The sequence below is a fragment of the Phocoena sinus genome, chromosome 19 (genome assembly GCF_008692025.1).
Source record: "Phocoena sinus isolate mPhoSin1 chromosome 19, mPhoSin1.pri, whole genome shotgun sequence".
In the NCBI taxonomy this organism is placed as follows: domain Eukaryota; kingdom Metazoa; phylum Chordata; class Mammalia; order Artiodactyla; family Phocoenidae; genus Phocoena; species Phocoena sinus.
This window is the reverse complement of record NC_045781.1, coordinates 11389487-11409967: the sequence shown is the minus strand read 5'-3', so window position 1 is coordinate 11409967 and position 20481 is coordinate 11389487. Positions and strand designations below refer to the sequence as shown.

Below are 20481 nucleotides of genomic sequence, written 5' to 3'. Positions count from 1 at the left end.
AAAAAGTGAGCCCCCCCACTTCCACCTTACATTAAAGAGCAAGTACCTACCTCCCCATCCCCCTCCTTCACTGCCTTGTTTTTCCAGTCATTTTCCAACATACCGAATCTTTTATTATTTGGCTCCCCACTGGCTTGTCAGCTCCATGAGAGCAGGGACCTTGTTGACGGCTATATGTCCAGAACAGTGTGGAGCCCAGTGGAGGTGGAGACAATGTGTGATCAGAGGTGGGAGACGTTGGCTTAGAAAAGGGAAGAGATTTTAGAGGTAATACATGGGGGCAATGGAAAGTCAGACAGGCTTGTGTCAGAATCTGGACTCGTCTACTAATCTGCCCTGAGTTTTAGGCAAGGGACTTAATTTCCGAATCTGCAGAATGGGGGAACAAGCCCATACCTCGCAGCTGTGATGTTGGGAAGATTAAAAGACTCATTCCAAGCACCCAGCACAGCGCTGGAGTGCTGTAGGCCCTTGGTAAAATTTCTCTCCTTCTCCCGAAGTCCCTAGGCCATCAGTGGCCACACATGGGCTAGAATCCAGGTCCCTAGCATCCCGTGTCCAGGCTTTCTCTCACTTCACCACAAGCCCCTTGCATTCCGGTGTGTGGGTACCAGGGAGAGGCAACTGCTGAGGGTTTGACGTGGAAAAGGAGGAACACATGCTGTGGGGCACTGGTACAGGGGCAATCTGCATAGCAGTGACAGGAGCTGAAGGGAAGGTGGCTCTGTGCCCCCGAGGAAAAGTCCAGTCAGAGTGCAAACGCGCTGCTCAGGAAGGCAAAGTCACAAGGTGACTGCTAATAAGAGACCTTACCAATGGGTCCAAACATAACATGGAGGAGTCGGTTTTTTTTCTTTCCCCTAAGCATTTAGCAGGACCTGGCAGAGGGCCAGCACTTTTAATTAATTTATTTATTTTTGGCTGCGTTGGGTCTTCGCTGCTGCATGCAGGCTTCCTCTAGTTACAGCGAGCATGGGCTATTCCTCGTTGTGGTGCGCGGGCTTCTCATTGCAGTGGCTTCTCTTGTGGAGCATGGGCTTCAGTAGTTGTGGTCCGCGTGCTCTAGAGCGCAGTCTCAGTAGTTGTGGCCCACGGGCTTGGTTGCTCCGTAGCATGTGGGATCCTCCCGAACCAGGGCTCGAACCCGTGTCTCCTGCATTGGCAGGCGGGTTCTTAACCACTGCGCCACCAGGGAAGCCCCCATGGAGGAGTCTTGAATAACCACCTTAACTCCTTTCTGGTTATGCGGGATGACCCCACTGGCCTCAGGACTCCTTGAGGCAGCGTGTCCCACTGCTAGTTGGCTCCCCAGTTGGGAAATTCTGCCTTATCCTGAGCAGATATTGACCATTTTGAACACCTACTCCTAGGGTCCACTCTGTGCCGAGACAGCTAGGTCAACTTATGCTAAATAAAGCAGTCCTTCCTTGGGAAGTGGAAGAGCCTGGTGGTCAGGAACATGGATGTGAGAGTCAGGTCTGGGTTCAAATGGCAGCTGTCGCTCAACAGCTAAACAATGTCTATGAACTTCTGTCTTCTCATCTGCAAGATGGGGATTACATGGTACCTACCTCATAGATTTGATGGTTGGAAAGAGCACGATAGCGAGCCATCTAGCATTGGTATTCAGTAAAATGTAAGCTCACAGTCACGTCGTGGAGGTTAGGTACGACTATCAGCTCATAAAGGCAGAACGTGTGGGCGGAGTAATCCCTGAAAACTCCTTAAATTGCTCATAAAGTCTGACAGGCCCCCTAAATCCAACACATCGTCATGTCCTCGGCTCAGTACATGAAGCAGCCGGCCTGTGCCTGGGGGCTGGGTTGTAAGTACCCTGTGGGACACTCCCAGCAAGACTCCCACGCTGAGCGAGGCCCACCGACGGGATGGAGATCTCCCACTCCCACCTTCCCTCGCAAAAGCGCTCTTGCTTGGCCGGGGGACTGGCGGATAAAGGCTCCCATGATGCTTTTGGTTTGGGCCGTGAGAATCTACTTGAATTAGAGAAAGCTCACCGTGCTAGGGCCTCACCTCAGTCTTTGCGCTGCCTGAATTCTCTTGCGTCAGGGGCCAGAACAAAACCCAAAGCTGGGAGCAAGGCAGTCTGTTTTCCTTCCTGAGACGAGCAGGGGTCTCCTTGTGACAGGGATCTGGGCAAGGGTCAAAGGCCTCACTGCCCTCATGTCCCCTCAGTTCATCCCTCCTGGGGAACAAGAGCTTCTGTAGTGGCACCGCCCCCGCCAGGAGAGACAGTGAAGAGCCAGGCTCAGGCCACGTGGCTTGGAGGGGGCACCGAGATAAGGACATTTATCTGATTTATCCAGCTCTCAGGTGCTGGGTCAGAAAGCCAAGACGGCCCCTCTGCTGCATACAGACAGTACTTGGACACTGGATCTTCCCCACACTATTTGTTGCTTTAATCGCTCCCCCCCTTTCAGACGGCCTCTGAGGGCACACATGGCCCCAGACGGAGAGGAAGACACGGGGCCCAGCTCTCCAAGGTCCAACAAAACAGCTGAGGGATGGAGTCTTGGGAAAGGAGGAGTCCCAAGTTCAAGATGGTTAGGATGGGGTGGGGATGGGGGGCAGAGGCGGTCCTCAAGGGGCAGAAGGGCTCAGCAAGGTGGTGGCTGGGGTGAGGGTAGGCCCTGGGGAAAAGCCAGATGCTGCTTCAAGGCAGCATTGTCTGGGAAGAGAGCTGTATGTTGAAAATTCTGCCATTTCTATTCCCAACCCTGGTGTCCCCCACCCAACCCTGCCCTTCCTGGGGTGGCATCTCAGGCAGGGGCTTTGTCTTCTTATGCCCCCTCTGAGCACAGTGACCCTGGTCCTGGGGTCAGGAACCACCACCTGAGCCTCGTCCCTTCAGCCTAGCGGTGGCAGCAGCGGCTTCCTGCTCTGGCTCGCCCCTGGGCTGCCTCACTGTCCCATCTCTTCTCGGCAGCGTCCCTCACCAGTACAGCCAATCCCCGCACTCAGCTCCCTTTGCTGAAATACTCCGGGTGACTCTGTTTCCCTGCTTGGACCTACCCGAAGAGATGTCTCTAAAGGGGATCTTAGGTCTAGAGCTGGACTCCTGGTTTCCCCCCACAGCTCCAGTCTGCCCCGTCTTTATAAACCCACCTTCCACCCACAGTGTGGGCCACAAAGTTGGGGTCAGCCTGGACTCCTTCCCTCCCTCACTCCGACGTCCACACCATCGTCACATCCTTCCACCCACAGCCTGCATCTGTTCCCGGCTCCTCTTCTCACGGCCACTTCCCTGATCTGGCCCATCTCTTGTCCCCCTGCTGCCTCCCTTTCACCGTCCCCAGTCCACTCTCCACAGAGCTGAGTGACCTCGTAAATACATCGGATCCTGTCATTCTCCCTCCTAAAACTGTCTGGTGGCTGCCCAATGCCCTGAGAATAAAGCCCCAAACCCTATGCGTGGCCCGCAGGCCCTGGGTGGTCCGCCCCTGCCTGACCCTGACCGCATCTCCTCTTCACACGTGGTCTGGGTCACACTGGCCAGCTTTCCGATCCTTCCAATAACAGAAGCTGGTTCCCGCCTCAGGGCCTTTGTCCTAACAGCTCCCTCTGCCTGGATCCCGCTTCCCACAGCTCTTCCCACAGCCAGTTTCCTTCTTTTTTTTTTTTTTGCTGTACGCGGGCCTCTCACCGTTGTGGCCTCTCCCGTTGCGGAGCACAGGCTCCGGATGCGCAGGCTCAGCGGCCATGGCTCACGGGCCCAGCCGGTCCGCGGCATGTGGGATCTTCCCGGACCGGGGCACGAACCCGTGTCCCCTGCATCGGCAGGCGGACTCTCAACCACTGCGCCACCAGGGAAGCCCCAGTTTCCTTCTTAAAGTCTAGCTTCGCACAGGGACCAACTGACGACCTCAAGGTTCCTCACAGCCATGTCCCGTTGCTACCTCACGGCACTCGTCCCGTTCGCAACGGCCTGACTCATCTGTGCGTGCGTGCGCGTGTGCGCGCATGCCGACGGGATCCCTTCACTAGAACCTAAATCCCACGAGATCAGGGAACCTTGGCTGTCTTGGTTCCCGCTCTGCCCAGTGCCTTCAACAGTGCCTGGCACATAGTAGGTATTCAATAAATAATTGTTGAATGCAGAACAAAGAAGGCCTGTCTGGGGACCCCCCCCCACCCCCCCCCACCCCCCCCACCCCCCCCACCCCCCCCCCACCCCCCACCCCCCCACCCCCCCCCACCCCCCCCACCCCCCCCACCCCCCCCAGGGGAAGGAAACCAGAGGTCTCTGAGGACACAGTGTCCCAGGTGGAGGGGCCCCAAGTCCAGGGCGGCCCCCTCAGGGGACTCGACTGCTGTGGCTGAGGCTCCCACCACGGGTCAGAGAGACATGCTGGTGAGGTTGTCCTGGCTCAGCAGCCCCTTCCGGCCTGCACCAGCCCCGTGCCCCCCGCCCCCCCCACAGTACTCATGCAGCCTGTGCCGCAGAGTGACAAGGGCTGACCCCAGGCAGGCGCCGTTGGGTGCGTGGGGCCCGCCAGGCAGCTGGAGCAACAGGGTGGCCACGCCGGCCATGCCATCTTCAGTGGGCTCGAGGGTGATAGGCCCGGCCCGCAGGCCAGCAGTGGTGGCAGGGATGGTTGGTGGGCAGCAGCTCCCTCCCACGGGTCCCCAGGGCCCGCCAGCCCCCGTCAGCAGCAAGGGTGCCAAGAAGGGCTCAGAGCGGCGGAAGGCGGGTGGCGGGAGCCCGGCTGGCTTCCAGGCGGGGGCCGGGGCAGCAGGGTCGGGTGGGAAGCAGACGGTGACCTTGGCGAAGGGGCGGCTGGCCATCTTGGTCATTTCTTGCAGGTGCCGGCGCTGCTCCTGCCGCTGATCCAGGGCCTGCTTGGCCTTCCAGAGCAGCACGCAGAGTGAGAGGAAGAGGAAGAAGCAGGAGAAGAAGACGGAGAAGAAGACAAACAGGTCGATGTGGGCCTGGTCCTGCCGGAAGAAGAGCAGGCCCTGCGAGTCGGCCGAGCCATTAGCACTGGGCCCACTTGGGTCTCCCACGCCCAGCAGGAGCAGGTAGAAACGGCTGGACTTGAGGGTGTGGTGCTCGTGCGGGTAGGTGATGACCAGCCGGTCCCGCACGCCACGGACCACCAGCACCACAGATGGCTCTGTCACCGTCACGTAGGTGATCAGGCCCCGTGGCCACACCTCCCGCACTCGTGGCTCCACTGGGGTGGCCGGCCCACCTCCAGCCCCAGGTCCCCCCAGATCCCCAGCCCCCCGGGGCCCACCGTCAGCAGGGGGTGGGGGGGCTGGGGGAGGCGGTGGCGGCTGGATGTGTACGGTGTGGACGCCAGTGTCGGGGGCCACACGGACCACAAAGGTGTCATAGGAGGTGGAGACGTAGAGGTCCACGGCGCCAAAGGTCACGTCCAGCGTCAGGCGGATGTCCACATTGGTGAACTTGGGCTGCACGCCAAAGAGGACAGTGCGGCCGGGGCCCAGAGCGCGGCGCTTCGGCTCGTGGAAACAGTTGGTCTGGGACGTGGGGTCCAGGCAGTACTCCTGCTCCACGGAGATGAGGCGGTAGCACTGCTGGCCACCCAGCGGGCTCCCGTGGAATGACTCCCGGCACTTGGCACACTGCGGGCAGGGGAGGGAGTGGAAGCGGCCATCAGAGCTGAACTCAGGGTCCAGCCCTCCTCCAAGGAGGACTGACATTTGTACCTACTGGTAAGTAGCCCAGTAACCCCTGCCCTGGGTTTCCACAGTGTCCCAGCAGCTTCCTTGTGACCCCCCTGGATTTCCCTGACACAGTGTGGACACTAACAGCATCCTACACTCCAGCACTGCTGTTCCTGGTGTCACCCCAGTGACCACAGCACCCTAGTGGCAAGCCCTCTGGAACTCTGAGGCACAGCAATGAAGAGCTCTGTTGAATCCTGGCTCTACCTCCTCACTAGCTGTGTGGCCTTGGAATAGTGACTTAACCTTGCTGAACTGGAGATTCTTCCTCTGTACACAGATAGCAAACACTACTGAAATCACAGGCCCAGCCAGCCTTGCCTGCTAGCCTTGCTGTTTCTGGACTATATTGGGTAGGTCCTGCCTCAGTGCCTTTGCACTGGTTGAGCCTCTGCTTGGATCGCTCTCCTGCCTGCCCCGCACCACCCCCCCAACGTTTGAATGTCTTTACTCAAGTGTCACATTCTCACTGAGGCCTTCCTTGGCCACTGTATCTACCATTTCCGCTCCCAACATTTCCTAGCCCTCCTTTCTGCTTAATTTCCCTCCTTACTGCTCATCACTAACACACTACATGTCTGACATATTCATTTGTTGGTTGCTAGACTCCTCCATGAATTCTCTGAGGACAGAACATTTTTGCCTGTTTTGTTCCCTACTGTGTCCCAATGCTTTGCATAGTGCCTGGCATATATTAGGTGCTCAGTAAATAGGTGTTGAGTGAATGAGTTGGCTGGATAACAGCTATTTTGATTCCTGTAGTCCAGTGGAAACCACTCAACCTCTGGGATTGACCAGGGTCAGTCCAAGCTCCAAACCCAGCCAGCTGTCTGACCTGGGACAAGTCTCTGAGCCTCCTTTGGCTCTTATGCCCACAGCTCACCGAGGCCCTAGCACAGCCTTCATGAGCCTTCCGTGTCTGTGCTGTCTCCACTGTATCTATGGCAGGCACTCCTTACATACTAACCACTACTGCTATCATCAGAAGGCAAAGAAACTGCTGTTTCAAGAGCTACCAGCAGAGCTGCTGGAGGAGGAGGTCTGAATTAAGCTCTGAAGCTGTCTGTTTTGACAAAGACCAATGGGCCTTCTGATTATGCATCAAGCAAGCAAAAATTCTGGGGACTTCCCTGGCGGTCCAGTGGTTAAGACTCTGCGCTCCTAATGCAAGGGGCACGGATTTGATCCCTGCTTGGGGAACTAAGATCACGCATGCCGCACGGCAAGGCTGAAAAAAAAAAGAAAGAAAGAAAGAAAGAAAGCAAAAATTCTGGTCTTGGATGGAAATGTTAGGGGTAAGGCTTGTGAAGCTCTGTCGCCATTTGGGGCGTAGTCGCATCTTTGCCAATAGATGGGTACGGAGACTGAGGTGAGCAAGGGATTCTCTCTTCCTTCTGGAACTAGAGAGAAGGTAGGTGGGTGGGGTGGTAGGAGCTGTACTCCAAGGAAGGAACATGGAATATCCCCTCTGTGGGAGGTGAGCCTGCAACACAGTAACCAACCAGGCAGTCAGTACAGGGGCTCCAGGAGCCCCCCAGCTGAAGAAAGGGGATATGGACTCAAGGGGAATTTGCATATGGGTATTAGTAATAATATGAGATCCCCTACTGGCCCCAAGTGATCAGGTGAGGGCCACCACTTGAGCGAAAACTTGCCTGAGAATGAAGCCAACCCAGAGGAGAGCAGAGTCAAGACCCAGGGAAAGAAGGGCTCCTGACTGCACTGTGTGAGCACCCGGATCTGCCCATTCCTCAAGTGGACTCCAGACCTCAGTTCTAAGAGCCAACACATTTTCTTTTTTGCTTAAGCTACTACGAGATGAGTTTTCTGGCATCTGCAATCTTTAAGTTGTGACCATCCGTACTGGAGTCCGTCTCCTCACCTCCACCACCCACAAGAGGCTCATTTCTGAGATCCCAGCAACACCGCCCGGGTCCTGAAACTGACTAGGGCTCAGGAACAGTCTATCAAGTCGACCTTGATCCCCATGACCCACTGATATCGGAACCACACTGTCAGTCCTGCCTGGGCCAGGCTACCTCATCCCAGCCCTGACCTCTTCTGGGCATGGGGCCCTTGGCCCATAACTTGCTTCTCCAGCCGCACCTGGTATTTGTAGCAGTCTCGGCGGTCACTGGGGGAGCTGCCCTGGCACGTGCCCGTCTCTGTGTTGTTCTGACACGGGCAGCCTGTCCCGTCCTGCTCGTTACATGTGTCTGCATGGCCATTACACTGACATCTGAAGAGAGGGAAGAAGACAGGGGTTATAGAGCCCCCACGACCTACAGGGGCCCAGGCTGGATGCTGTAAACGTGAGCTCCAACCCATGAGGCCAGAAGAGGAAACTGAGGCTCACAGAGGTCAAGCCGTTTACCCCAAGGCCACAGTGTTGGTAAGTGGCAGAGTCAGGATTAGAACCCAGGATGGACGAACTCCAGGGCTTACTGACCATTCAGAAGGAAGGGGGTGGAATGGGGAGGCTGTCTTGAGGCCTCTCCCTCAGGGCCCTCTCTCTCTCTTTGCCCAAGAGTCTCCACCAGGGCTGCTCGGTAACCTGCGTTTCAGCACTGGCCTGAGGGAGAGGGTCTCCCACCTGAGTCTAGTTCTTTGCCCCCAACCCCTGCCTCAGGGGATCTCAGCCTTTCCTGACTGAGGGCAGAGGACTGGGGAGAGGAGCCTGGCTCCCAGAGCTGTTCCTACTGAGCGGGGCAAGGGTTCCTGGCCCCCCTTCCACTTACTTGGTGCACTTCCCGTCGAGGAGGAAGTAGCCATGGAGGCAGCTCTCACATTTGTCCCCATAGCTATTATTGTGGCAGTTCACACACACAGCCTCGTCTTCACTAGGACCCTCTGTCACCCAGTTTTCGATCTGGCCAAGGAAGGACAGGGTGATCACAAAAATGCATGGACCAGCCCCTCCTCCCTCAGAGCCAGGAGTCCAGAGCCCAGCAGCCTCCTCCTCCCTCAGACTAGGAGCCCCCAGCCCCCTCCTCCTTCAGACCCAGGAGTTCAGGACCCCAGCCTCTTTCACCTCATCTGGATCCAGCGAGTACTTCTCCGGCTCCCTCCTGGCCATTTCAAGCTCCTTCCTGGAGACGCAGACCTGGCTGTTGCCCCGACAAAAGGCGTGGCAGGGCCGGCAGGTCCCGCCCCCCACAGCTGAACCCACGAACAGGGGGAGGCACTGCTCACAGTGGCTGCCCTGGAAACCAGGGACAGGGCGGTCAGAGGGGGTGAAGAGTCACAGTGGGTGTGAGAGTTGGGGGAAGGTTCTGAGAGCACCAGGGGAGGGCAGCAACAGCTCAGGCATTTGGCTTGGGCAGTCCCAGCCCATCTGCCATTGAGCCCTCTGCCTTCACTTGCACACCTCCAGTGATGGGGTTTCACTCCCCTTCAGCCCCAGTGTTGCACTCAGAAAGCCCTTCCCCACAGGATCCCAGATGCTCCTCCATGGGATCCCCCTCCCTGGTCCAGTAGTAATTCTGTCCCGCTATCCAGGGCGGGCCCCTCTGTGGTACAGACCCAGATGGTGTCCCCGGGGTCCTCTCGTACTTCCTTGGGATAGGGCTAGGCCCCCTCCTCCCTGTGCCTAGCTCACTGGGGCTTGGAAGGAGGCTCAAGATGCCTGAGTGTAGGCTGAAGGCACAGAGGCCCGGGGCGAGGGTCTGAGGTCCCGGACGGACACCTTGGTGTGATTGTGGCAGAGCAGGCAGTGGTCGCGGGCCCCCACACCGGCGCACTCGCTGTGGCGGTTGCAGCGACACTCCGTGGAGCAGTTGTGGCCGACAAAGCCGAAGTGGCAGCGGCAGTGGTCGGGCTCCACGCATGAGCCGTTCACGCAGCCCTGGGCGCACACGGGGCGGCACAGCCCCGTCACGCTGCAGGGGTGGGGCAGGAGTCAGCGCAGGGTAGCGGGCCGCTCCCTCCCAAAGGCACACCCAGCCCTCAGCACGGTCCTCACTGCGCCTCTGAGGCCACCACCGGCCAGCCCACCCTCTTCGCAACTAGTCCACCCCCCAGTCCGCTGCATCACTCCCCTGCCCCGGGTCCAGCCCAGCACCTCCTCCAGGGGCGATGACCCCCTTCCCTAACTGACCAACCTTGCCCTCCACGACCTAGCCCCCGCCCTCACACCCTCCTCCACACCTTGGACTATGTTTTCTTGCGTCCCACTTTGATCCATGCCCCGTCGTCTACCGCTCCCCACGGACTCTCCCACCCCACGGTCTGCCTGGCCCTGCTCCCCTCAACCCCACCCAAGCCCCCGCGTCTGGCCTGTAGCCTCACTTGTCCATGGTGTAGCCCGTCTTGCAGCTGCACTCGTAACCGTGGGGCCGGTCATGGCAGTTCTGTGTTTCGTTGCAGTCGTGGTGCCCGTTTGCACACTCGTTCTCAGGGGGACAGGACAGGAAGGCCCAGGAGGCCCCAGGTCGCCCACATGTCAGCCCTGGCACGAGGATACAGGGCTTCACCGTGGAGGCCTCTGAACCACTCGCCCAGCCACCCGGGCCCTTGCTCCCCCCTTCCCCTGAGCGCCACCTGTGAGAGCCCCCAGCAGCCCTCCACGTTCTCTGAACCAACCCCACGTCAGAACGCAGACAGGAGCCAGCCCCACTCACCCCATCCGAAAACCCGTCTCACCATCGCGGGGGCCGCTGAGTCCACCCTCCAGGCAGCGGCCACCCCCATCCTGGCCCCCCCAGGCACACCAGCCACAGTGGGGCCGCCGCAGGCACAGGGCGCACTGTGTTGCCTGAGCACAGCCCAGGGAGCAGCTCTCGGGTCCTCGGAGCAGCCGCCCGCAGCCTCCAGCCATACATCGCAGGGGCAGGTAGGAGGGGCTCAGACACTACAGGGGAGGGGAAATGGCAGAGAAAGAAGATCAAACAAACACCTCCTGGGTATCTTCCTGGATTGCACCCTCTTCTCAGAGATCTCACCCCTGCTGGCCACAACCGGGTGGACCAAAATGGACATCAGCTGGGGTCATCACATTCTCCCTCCTCGGCATTTGTAACTAGAAGTTCAGACCAGAAGTCAGGCTAGGGACATCCTTGAAACTAGATGGTGTAGACTAGGGCTGGCTGGGCCGTTTGGATGAACAAATGACAGCAAATGAAGAGAACAGAGAGAGGCAAGAAAAGAGCAGAGACAGAAGGAAGCATAGATGAGAGTCACACACCCCAAAGACAGGGAGACAGGCAGCTTTCCAGGCTCCACCTCCAGTCCCTGGTAGGGCCTGGCTGCGCTTTCCACCTGGGTTACAAGAGGCACCACCGTGCTGGTATAACGAGCCCCTTTACCCACCTGGCTTGGCATGCAGCTGTTCCTTACAATCAAAGAACGGCAATGATCCCAGGTGGAAAAAGAAACAAGCATCAGGAGGGGGGTTGCCAGCCACGGCCTCTTAGAACATGGACCCAGCTGCTGGGGCAACAGGATCCGCCCGCCCTTGGCTGGGAAGTTGAGGAGTCCGTGGTCAGGACTCAGCAGCTCACACACCGTCACTTATCGTGTCCTGGGACCCAGACACGGTGCTCAACGAGGTTCACACTCCTGGAAACTTACCTCAGTGGATGAGAGCATTTTATTTACGGCTTGGGCCTTCAGTAAAGTATAAGAGGAAAGAGATTAGTCTAGGCTGGCTGTCTGGAAGCACTTAGGAAGAAACAAAGCAACCATGCAGTCCTGAAATAGAAAACCCTGATAGCTGTGGCCGGAGCTCTGAGTTCCTATGGGTTACGCCGGTGATGAGCCGAGACTGGCTGAACTGCCAAAGCCAAATTCTCCTCCAGGTTAGGCTTCCAGATCTGAATTTAGTGCACCCCGTGACAAACAGACGGGCAATCTGGACGGGGGCCAAGAGACGCCCGGGGCTCCGGCCTGCTCAGCACTTTCTGCTGGGACCCCCCCTAGTGGCCAAATGTGATGCTGCCCAATACCATAAACTGCATTTCCTGTGTTCCTGGAAGAGATGCAGGATCCTAGCTCATCTGCTGACATATGCCCACAGCCTAGCAAAGTGCCCGGCACAAGGAAGCTGCTCAATGAAGAATTTGGTAAAAGGACAAAGGGAAGGAGGGAAGAAGCCAGCCAGCCAGCCAGCCAGCCAGGGAAGGGAGCACCTTGTTGTCTGCCCCAGGCTCTGAGGCCAAAGGCATTTAGAAGAACAATGCCTGACTGTTAAAATAAGGCTGCCCTTGAGCGAAATCACAACAGGTCTGGTCTGCGCACCTGTTATGATTGATCTGTGTTTTTAAAACACCTGAGCCAACAGTTTTAACTGATTTTCCCAGAAATCAGAAGATCTGGCAGCAGCCCTCTGACGTTCCCATGCAGCATCAGCTCCACGCTCTCCATTCAGCCGCCCCACCACTCCCTCCCGCCTCACACCTCCTGAGCTGCCTGCAGGCTCTCTGGTGTTGCCTTCCAGTCCCTGGGATCCCAATAGAAACAAATAATGGAAATCTCAATAATATTTAGGGAGGACATGTATCACCGGAAGGACCCCAGGCTTGAGGACGAGAGGCCTCTGCTTGTTAGAGGTGCCACCGCAGGGGACCTCTGCCCTTGCAGCCACGCTGAGAGCCCCACGGGGAGCACCCCCCACTCCCAGCCGCTGCACTGACCCTCTTGGTGTGACCCAGACAGCGGAGACTGGGAATCCTCCCAGTGGGTGGAACGTGGGGATGTTACTGAGTTTTTACTGAATAGCAGGCCGGGCTCCACGCTCTACATACATTCTCCCATCTAACTTGGACGCCCTTCCTATGGGACGGTGTGGCATGACACAAAAATGTATCTGTCCTTTGTCCCCGGTTCCTGGTACTGAGCTACTAAAACACACAGGGGTTCCTGAGCGGTGGGGATGTCTTTTGCTGTTCATAATGGACCCCTTTTACACCTGAGTTTATGCTTACGGGGTGACTTAGGGGAATCAGCCGAAAAACCAAGTGATTAGAGCCCCACTCACCCACCGGGGGTCAGGGGAGAGATTGAGCTCTATAAAAACACTTGAACCATGAGATTCAGGGGACTTCCCTGGCAGTCCAGTGGTTAGGACTCTGTGCTTCACTGCTGTGGGCTGGGGTTCAATCCCTGCCCTTACGGGGGACTAAGATCCCGTAAGCCGCACGGCACGGCCAAAAAAAAAAAAAGAACAACAACAATGCAATCCAGAGAGCTTCCAGGTTGATGAGTGCATCCTCTGGGAGGGCGGCATGTCCAGTGAAGGCATGGAAACTGCATGCCTTGCCGATTTACCTCTTCTATTTGGCTCTTCCTGAGCTGTACCCTTTATAATAAACCAGTGTGAGTAAGTAAATGTTTCTCTGAGCTCTGTGAGCCATTCTAGCACATTATCAACCCTGCAGAGGGGATGGTGGGAACCCCCAATGTGCAGCCAGTTAGCCTGGATTTGTGACTGCCATCTGAAGGGGGAGCAGTCTTGTGGAACTGAACACTTTAACCTGTGGGATCTGACTCTGATTTCAGGTGGATAGTGTCAGAAATTAACTGAATTGTTGAACACATAGTTGGCATCGTCCAGAGAACTGGAGAATTGGTTGTTGGTGTTGGAAAACACCCCAGACAGGGTCTGTTGACAGCACTCCTATTTTACCAAAGACTCGTGTAGGCTCTTGGGCTGTGAGGTGGTGAGTAATCACACCTCAGTTGGGTCTTGCACAATCTTGCACGATAAAGATGAATGAGGAGCAGGGCTTCCCCGGTGGCGCAGCGGTTGGGAGTCCGCCTGCCGATGCAGGGGACACGGGTTCGCGCCCCGGTCCGGGAAGATCCCACGTGCCGCGGAGCGGCTGGGCCCGTGAGCCGTGGCCGCTGAGCCTGCGCGTCCGGAGCCTGTGCTCCGCGACGGGGGAGGCCGCGGCAGTGAGAGGCCCGCGTACCGCAAAAAATAAATAAATAAAACGATGAATGAGGAGTAGACAGACTCACAACTCTGGCCCAGTGACACTGTTTCTGGATATGACAGCAGTAGCTGAAGCTTTCTTATCTCCTGCTGGGGTGGGGCTGGGGCTGACTGCCTGTGTCTGCCACTGGGACAGCTAAATCATGCCAGGCAGAGGCATCTTTGGTTTTTTTGTTTTGTTTTGTTTTTCAGCCGTACCGCACGACTTGTGGGATCTTAGTTCCCTGACCAGGAATTGAAGCCGGGCCCTCGGCAGTGAAAGTGCGGAGTCCTAACCACTGGACCACCAGGGAATTCCCCCCAGAGGCGTCTTTGGAATGGACCTTATGAGACAGCACGCACTGGGCAGCCAAGGGGTAGACTGTACCTCCCCAGACCATGCCCATGTTCAAGAATCATCTCTCTAGACCATAGCCATAGATGAGGGGTGGGTCTGAATGGCTGTGTCAGAAGCAGTGCTCCTTCCCTTCCCTGGCCACACCTCACTGGACCACGGCTGGACATCTGACTCGTGAGCTGAGCTGAAGTCTTCCCTGAGAATGTGAACTACCAGAAGAACACAGAGATGACTGTGGTCTCTGGAATTAGAAAGTCACATAGCGACTCCCCTGGTGGTCCAGTGGTTAAGCATCCGCCTTCCAATGCAGGGGACGCGGGTTCGACCCCTGGTCGGGGAACTAAGATCCCACATGCCGTGGGGCAACTAAGCCTGCGTGCCGCAATTACTGAGCCCGTGTGCCACAACTACAGAGAAGCCTGCATGCCGCAACAAAGAGCCCGCAGGCCGCAACTAAGACCCAACGCAGCCAAGGGTCAAGGTCTGCCAGTTGAGGTGGTGTGTGTTGATGATCAAGCCGAGAGAAACCAGAGGATGGAGATGTGCAGAAAACAGCTGAGATCAGAGACCAGGCGGCCCAAGAAGGATGAAGCAACAGTACTTCCTACCTTCAGACATCAAATACCCCCGGTTCCTTATAATAACACCAGCTCGAGTGGGTTTCTGTATCTTACAACCAAAACTTCTAAAAGTAGAGAGAGAAAGAGATGGAGGAGGAAAGTGGAAAGGTGTGGGAGGGAGAAGGGAGATGGTATTGAGTCATGGGAAGGATGGGGCGAGGAGAGCTTAATTGAGAGTTGGAGAGACACCAGGGCTGAGGAGTCAGGAAGGGGGTGCTGGGACATGACGGGGAGACTCACAAGGCAAGGAGAGGGACTTCCCTGGTGGTCCAGTGGTTAAGACTCCACGCTTCCACTGGGGGCGCGGGTTCGATCTCTGATCAGGGAACTAAGATCCCCCAAGCCGTGCGACGTAGCCAAAAAAAAAAAAAAACCAAAAAAAACCCAACAACAAGAACAAGGCAAAGAGGGAAGAAAGAGATGTTGGAAGGGGCGAGAGAAGAGAAAGTGGGAAGAAAGAGAAAGTGTGACGGTGGGACCAGCCCTAAGGGAATGGAGGCAGACGTAGGACAGCGGCGACGGGGTTGGAGAAAGGTCAGTGTGCAGCAGGGAGGAGGGCCACAGCACACCCCGCTGGGGGCAATCAGTACCTGTTGGAGGCTGCTGCTCCAGACACAGTGCTGCCAGCCCCCGTCTGCACCCTTGGAATCCAGGCAGGAGGTGCAGTTGGGCAGGAGGTGACAGGGCGTGGGGCAGGGCAGGGGGGGCGATGATTCCACCGGCATCGGGGACACGTTCAGCAGAGAGTGGCTGAAGCACGTCCAGTCATAGGTGGGCTGCACCGAGAGGATGCGGCGGGTCTCCCCTGGGGTTGGGGGCACACGGATTAGAAGCAGGTCCGGGCCCCCAGCCCCCTCCCCTCCTCCTCCCTCAAACCAGGCCCCTGAGCCCCTTGCGTCCTTGGAGCAGGAATCCAGGCCCCCAAACTCTCCTCTCGGGGAGCAAGCCTCAGCGCTCACCAGTCCTCTTGAACTGCCGCGTCCACATGCACTTGCCCTCCCTTGTGCAATGCTTGCAGTCGGCCGCCCCACACACGGCCTCCGAGCAGTTCCCAGCCCAGAAGACCTCTCGCTGGTTGATGCGACAGTCATTCTCCGAGGTGCAGGACCCATTGCGCCCGATGCAGGCACCCTCAGGGCAGTTGGTACACCACTTACAGCGGGGGGCAGATGCCTGGCGGGGGGATACAGGCTCAGTGGGGTTGTCAGGGCCCCCAGCATCCCTCCAGCCTCAGGTCTTGCCACCCAATCCCAGCTGAAGAGCTCAGTGGTGCCTGAGCCACGCCCCCTTCCCACCCCCACCCCCATCATTCACCTCTCCATCTCCAGGCTGCAGGGTCCGGGGATGGCGGGCCAGGCACTCACTACAGGTCCGCAGACGTCGACATTCCTCGGGGGAGTGGGGCATTGGAGAGCAGGGGGGACCACCACAGCCCAGCCTGGGGAGACATGAGGTCTGGCTCATCACATTCAGCCAGGCCCCACCCTTCCTCCTCACCCTCGCCTCTTCCTGGTACCTCGTGGACACCGTCCTGCAGGTCCCACATATGCATCCCCAAGTGCTCTCAGCACAGGCCTCCCAAACCTGCTCCTCCCCAACTCACTTGGTGATGGTCCCACGTCCACCTATCACCCAGGCAAGAGACACTGGATGACATCCCATGGCCTGTTGGCCCTCCAGCCACCGAGGCCTCTGCCTCCTGAATTCTTCTCTGACCATCCCCTCCTCCTCCACCCCTGCAGCCCCCGCCCAGTTCAAGCCTCCCCCTTCCAGGCCTCCACCTGCAGCCTCCCCTCACCACCCCCTCCTTCACAAGCCTGCCCCTGCCCTCTCCTGCTTAAACCTTCTGTGGCTCCCCATCACCCACAGTGGAGGGCCATAATCCCTCACTCAAAATCCTTGAAGGCACACCTGTTTCAGAACTTTCCAGGTTTCAGAAAAGCAGTGGGTGTACCCGCTGTTACATAATACCCCTAGCAGAGTCTGGGGGAGCACCCTAAAAATCAAACCCTTTAATATTCTGTAGTAAACATGGTGACACACTTAATGGGACAAAATAAAGCCCGTTAGTACCCTCATACCACGTTAGTAGCCTCACACCAGTACAGGATAACTGCGCGGTCAAGTTAGTTTGTGCTAAACCTAGGACAGCGCCTTCAGCCTCCTGGTATGTTTGGATTCCCAAACTCCAGACAAGGAGTCTTGGAGCTGGACGGAGCGCAGTTCAGCCAGGCACCGGAAGCCCTTTCTGAGCTGACCCACCCACCTTTCCAATCTCATTCTTCCCCAGCTCAGATGGTTTCTAAAATACACCAGATACAGCCCCGCTTCTGAACCCTCATGGTCTAAACTTGACTGGTCATTTAGGGCCCAGTTCAGACTCAGCTAACCCCAGCCCACAAACAGGGCTCCCCACTCGGTGAGGTCCCCGAGCCTGCCCCTGCCTGTGATAAGCTGCCCATTTTCCCATGTGAGTTGGTCTCCTAACCAGACCACACACACCCTGCTGAGGCCTCCCCCACAAGCCTGGCCTGGCACAGAACCCACTTCGGAGGGCACCAGTACCACCCACCCAGCCAAGTGCTGTCAGTCTCCATGGTTACCTATGGGCCTGGTCCCCGGACAGGCAGGCCCCATGGCACCAGGTACAGGCCCCAGACTGGTTACAAGCTTCGGGCGAGGGTAGCAGGTGGCAGGGGTCAGGGGGCAGGGTCAGGGCCAGCAGGCGGCCCAGGGCCACTCCCCCAAAGCCTCCTGAGATATACAGGCGACCCCCTACCGCTGCCACAGCGTGGGCCACAGACTCCTCCATTGGTGGTCCCACAGAGGCTGGGCCTGGGGAAAGACAGAAAGTTCAGAGAGAGCAGGAGACTCGAGGAAGAGATTCACACAAAGGTACCAGTCAGAGAGGGATGCTGAGAGGAGAGACAGTCTAAAGAGAGCAGAGACAGACAACGAAAGACAGAGAGAAGACAGATAAGGCCAAATAAGACAAGAGCATCAGACACAGCAAGACGAAAGAGAGGGAGAGAGACACATAAACAGAAAAAAGGAACAGAAAAGAGTGGAATAAGAACAGAGACATGGGCTTCCCTGGTGGTGCAGTGGTTGGGAGTCCGCCTGCAGATGCAGGGGACGCGGGTTCGTGCCCCGGTCTGGGAGGATCCCACATGCCGCAGAGCGGCTGGGCCCGTGAGCCATGGCCGCTGAGCCTGTGCGTCCGGAGCCTGTGCTCCGCAGCGGGAGAGGCCACAGCGGTGAGAGGCCCGTGTACCGCCAAAAAAAAAAAAAAGAGACAAATGTTGTGGAACCCGGGGACTTCGCTGTTAAGACTCTGCGCTTCCAATGCAGGGGGCGTGGGTTCAATCCCCGGTCGGGGAACTATGGTCCTACAATGCCACATAGCGTGGCCAAAAAAAAAAAGTGTTGTGGAACAAGACTAAGGTGGTGGCTGAACCACACTGTGAAGGTACTAAATGTCGCTAAATTGTTCGTTTTATGATGACTAATTGTGTTGTGTGAATTTCACCTACATTTTTTTAAATCCTCAAAAAAAAAAAAAGAGTCCGTGGAAAAAATAGATTAAGAGCGAAAGAGAGTTAGAGACAGAGGGTCAGAGAAAGCAACAAAAAGCAAAGGAGACAGGCCCGGAGACACACACACACAGTCAGTCATTTACGATGACTGTCAAATGAAATAAAACGGCAAGATACAACCCCTTTCCAGCCTATGAACTGGAAGAAAGCACCCTCACATATGACAGTCGTTGCCTCTAGAGAATGGGATTATGAGGGATTTTTTCCTTCCTATTTTACAAATTATCTACAATGACCATCATTACTTCATAAACAGAATTAAAAACTTTTCTAAGACAAAAAAAGGAGGGTGTCTCCGTGGGTGCTTAGATAACGTGGAGAGGACAGGAGCTTTGCTTGTGGGCCTGAAGGGGCCCAAATGACCCCTAATGAGTGAGAGTCGCAGGACAGGGCCAGCGCTCCCCCTGGTTGTCCCGGGGCCTCCCAGGGAGAGTGGCGGACTTACGGATGAGGTCAGGCAGGAGCCAGGTGTTGCAGTTGACCTGGTAGAGCAGAACATCGCTGCTGAACTCGTCAGGGTCCGAGCGCCCCCCGAGGACCACCATGGTGTCCCCTAGCAAGGCTGAGGCATGGAAAAGTCGGGGGCGGGGCTGATGGGGAGACACACGGCAGGACGGGCTGTCAGAGCCCACGGTCGCCCGCTCTTCGTGCTCCCTCTCAGCCCACCCGCCACTCCAAACCTCCCCACGCCCCAGCCCCTACCAGCCCACCCAATCCTAACCTTCCTCAAATCTCACCTCCTTCCTCCGGGAAGCCTCCCTCATTCCTCAGAGCTGTCTCCACAGCCATCTCCTTTCCCTGAACTCCCAGAACCCCCAAACCCCACGCTGTTCCTCAGGAACCCAGCCTCAGATGCTCGAGATGAGCCCCACATTTCTTGGGTGACCTCGCCAGCTGGACCGGGGCGTATCCTGCTAGGGCTCTTACTTCCAGCTCCCTTGCGGTCCAGCCCCAAGAAGGGCTTGGGAATATGTTTGTGGATGGCAAATGCAATTGTCTCTAAACAGCATACCCGGGGTTTCCTGCTCTCCCACTGTCTCCTTTGGCCTTGAAGGCAGAAGCACTAGGAGCCTCAGTGTCCCTTTTCACAGCTGGAGAGGCCAGGAAGGGGAGGGACCTGTCACGGCCACGCCCAGAGTGTGGCAGAGCTGGGGCAGAACCCAGGCCTCTGACCTCCTGGTCTAGGATTCTTACCTCCAAGTCACAGAGAGAAGAACGGGAGACTTGGGGTACCGGAAAGGAGGCAGAGTAGGAATCCAAGGTTGAGCCAGTCCCTGGGGCACTGGGAAAGGGGGGCCCTCCCTCCTACCCCCTACACTCACTGGGAAAAGGGGGGGCCCTCCCTCCTACCCCCTACACTCATCTGTCTGGACCTTTTTTCCTGACCTTTGCCCCCTGAGAAGGGGCCAGCAGGCTCCAGGTGCGGTCAGGACAGTGCAGGGAGTAGAGCTCAGGGGACGGGGCCGCCAGCTCCACGTGGAAGCGGAAGCCCCCAAACACGTAGAGGGAGTCAGTGGCCTCGTGATACACAGCGGAATGACCATATAGACCTGGGAGTGGAGGATTAGTGAGCACAGAGGCTGGGGGAAGGGCTGGTGATCAGGAACGCTCCCCATCTTCCTGGGCTCCCCCTCTCATGACCACAACACCACCCTACCAGGCCCTGATGCCAGAGACCTGGAAACCTTTCTCAATCCCTCCTTCTCCCTTCGGTTCTAAAGGACAACCATTAAAGAGACTCTGGGAAAGAGAAGAGAGGGAGACAAGGTGACCAGAATGACCTTGCGGATGGTGATTAAAGAATGTAGAAGGAGAGAGAGAGAAAGGAAAATACCTGAGGGGCACTGATCTAGGACCTAGAAGAGGGAAACAGTGACCCACTGCTACTGGGCAGGAGGTAGGCAGCTTCTCATGAAGTGTGGGAAGGGTATGTAAACCGAACTTCTCAAAAGGCAGCATCCTGAGAATGTGGGTGGGTGATGGGGGTAGACAGGGAGACAACAGGTGGGGGGGGCAGTGACCACAGCCTACAGGAGTGGACAGAGAGGATGGCTGGGAGTCAAAAGCGTAGCACCCCCTCCCCGCCACGCCCTGTCCCCAGGCCCACCTGTGGGAGGTGTCCCACTCTGGGCTCCGGACACCCAGGTGCCGGTTGCCAGCTGGTACTCAAGCAGCTGCTGGTTGAAGCCATTTTCAGGGGAGTAACCACCCACCAGGAGCAGAGACAGGCCTCGGCGGGCAGTAAGGGTGTGACCAGCAACTGCTGGCAGCTCCACGGTCTGCGGGGCC

The 20481-nt window shown here is 57.3% G+C and overlaps 1 protein-coding gene across 3 annotated transcripts in view; it reads right to left on the bottom strand.

The window, feature by feature from the left end:
* Positions 1-4242: 4242 nt before the first annotated feature.
* MEGF8 (multiple EGF like domains 8) overlaps positions 4243-20481 on the bottom strand; it is a 41903-nt gene continuing 25664 nt past the window's right edge. For all 3 annotated transcript variants that reach the window (XM_032613190.1, XM_032613192.1, XM_032613191.1), the window contains 14 exons: positions 20300-20480; positions 19579-19742; positions 18638-18782; positions 17200-17431; positions 15911-16034; positions 15556-15769; positions 15187-15401; positions 10351-10558; positions 9997-10156; positions 9395-9587; positions 8741-8911; positions 8448-8578; positions 7816-7948; positions 4243-5607 (listed from right to left, as the gene is read on the bottom strand). In XM_032613190.1, the coding sequence (XP_032469081.1) occupies positions 4354-5607; positions 7816-7948; positions 8448-8578; positions 8741-8911; positions 9395-9587; positions 9997-10156; positions 10351-10558; positions 15187-15401; positions 15556-15769; positions 15911-16034; positions 17200-17431; positions 18638-18782; positions 19579-19742; positions 20300-20480 (3525 nt within the window). In that variant the 3' untranslated portion in view covers positions 4243-4353. The remainder of the gene's footprint in view (positions 5608-7815; positions 7949-8447; positions 8579-8740; positions 8912-9394; positions 9588-9996; positions 10157-10350; positions 10559-15186; positions 15402-15555; positions 15770-15910; positions 16035-17199; positions 17432-18637; positions 18783-19578; positions 19743-20299; position 20481) is intronic.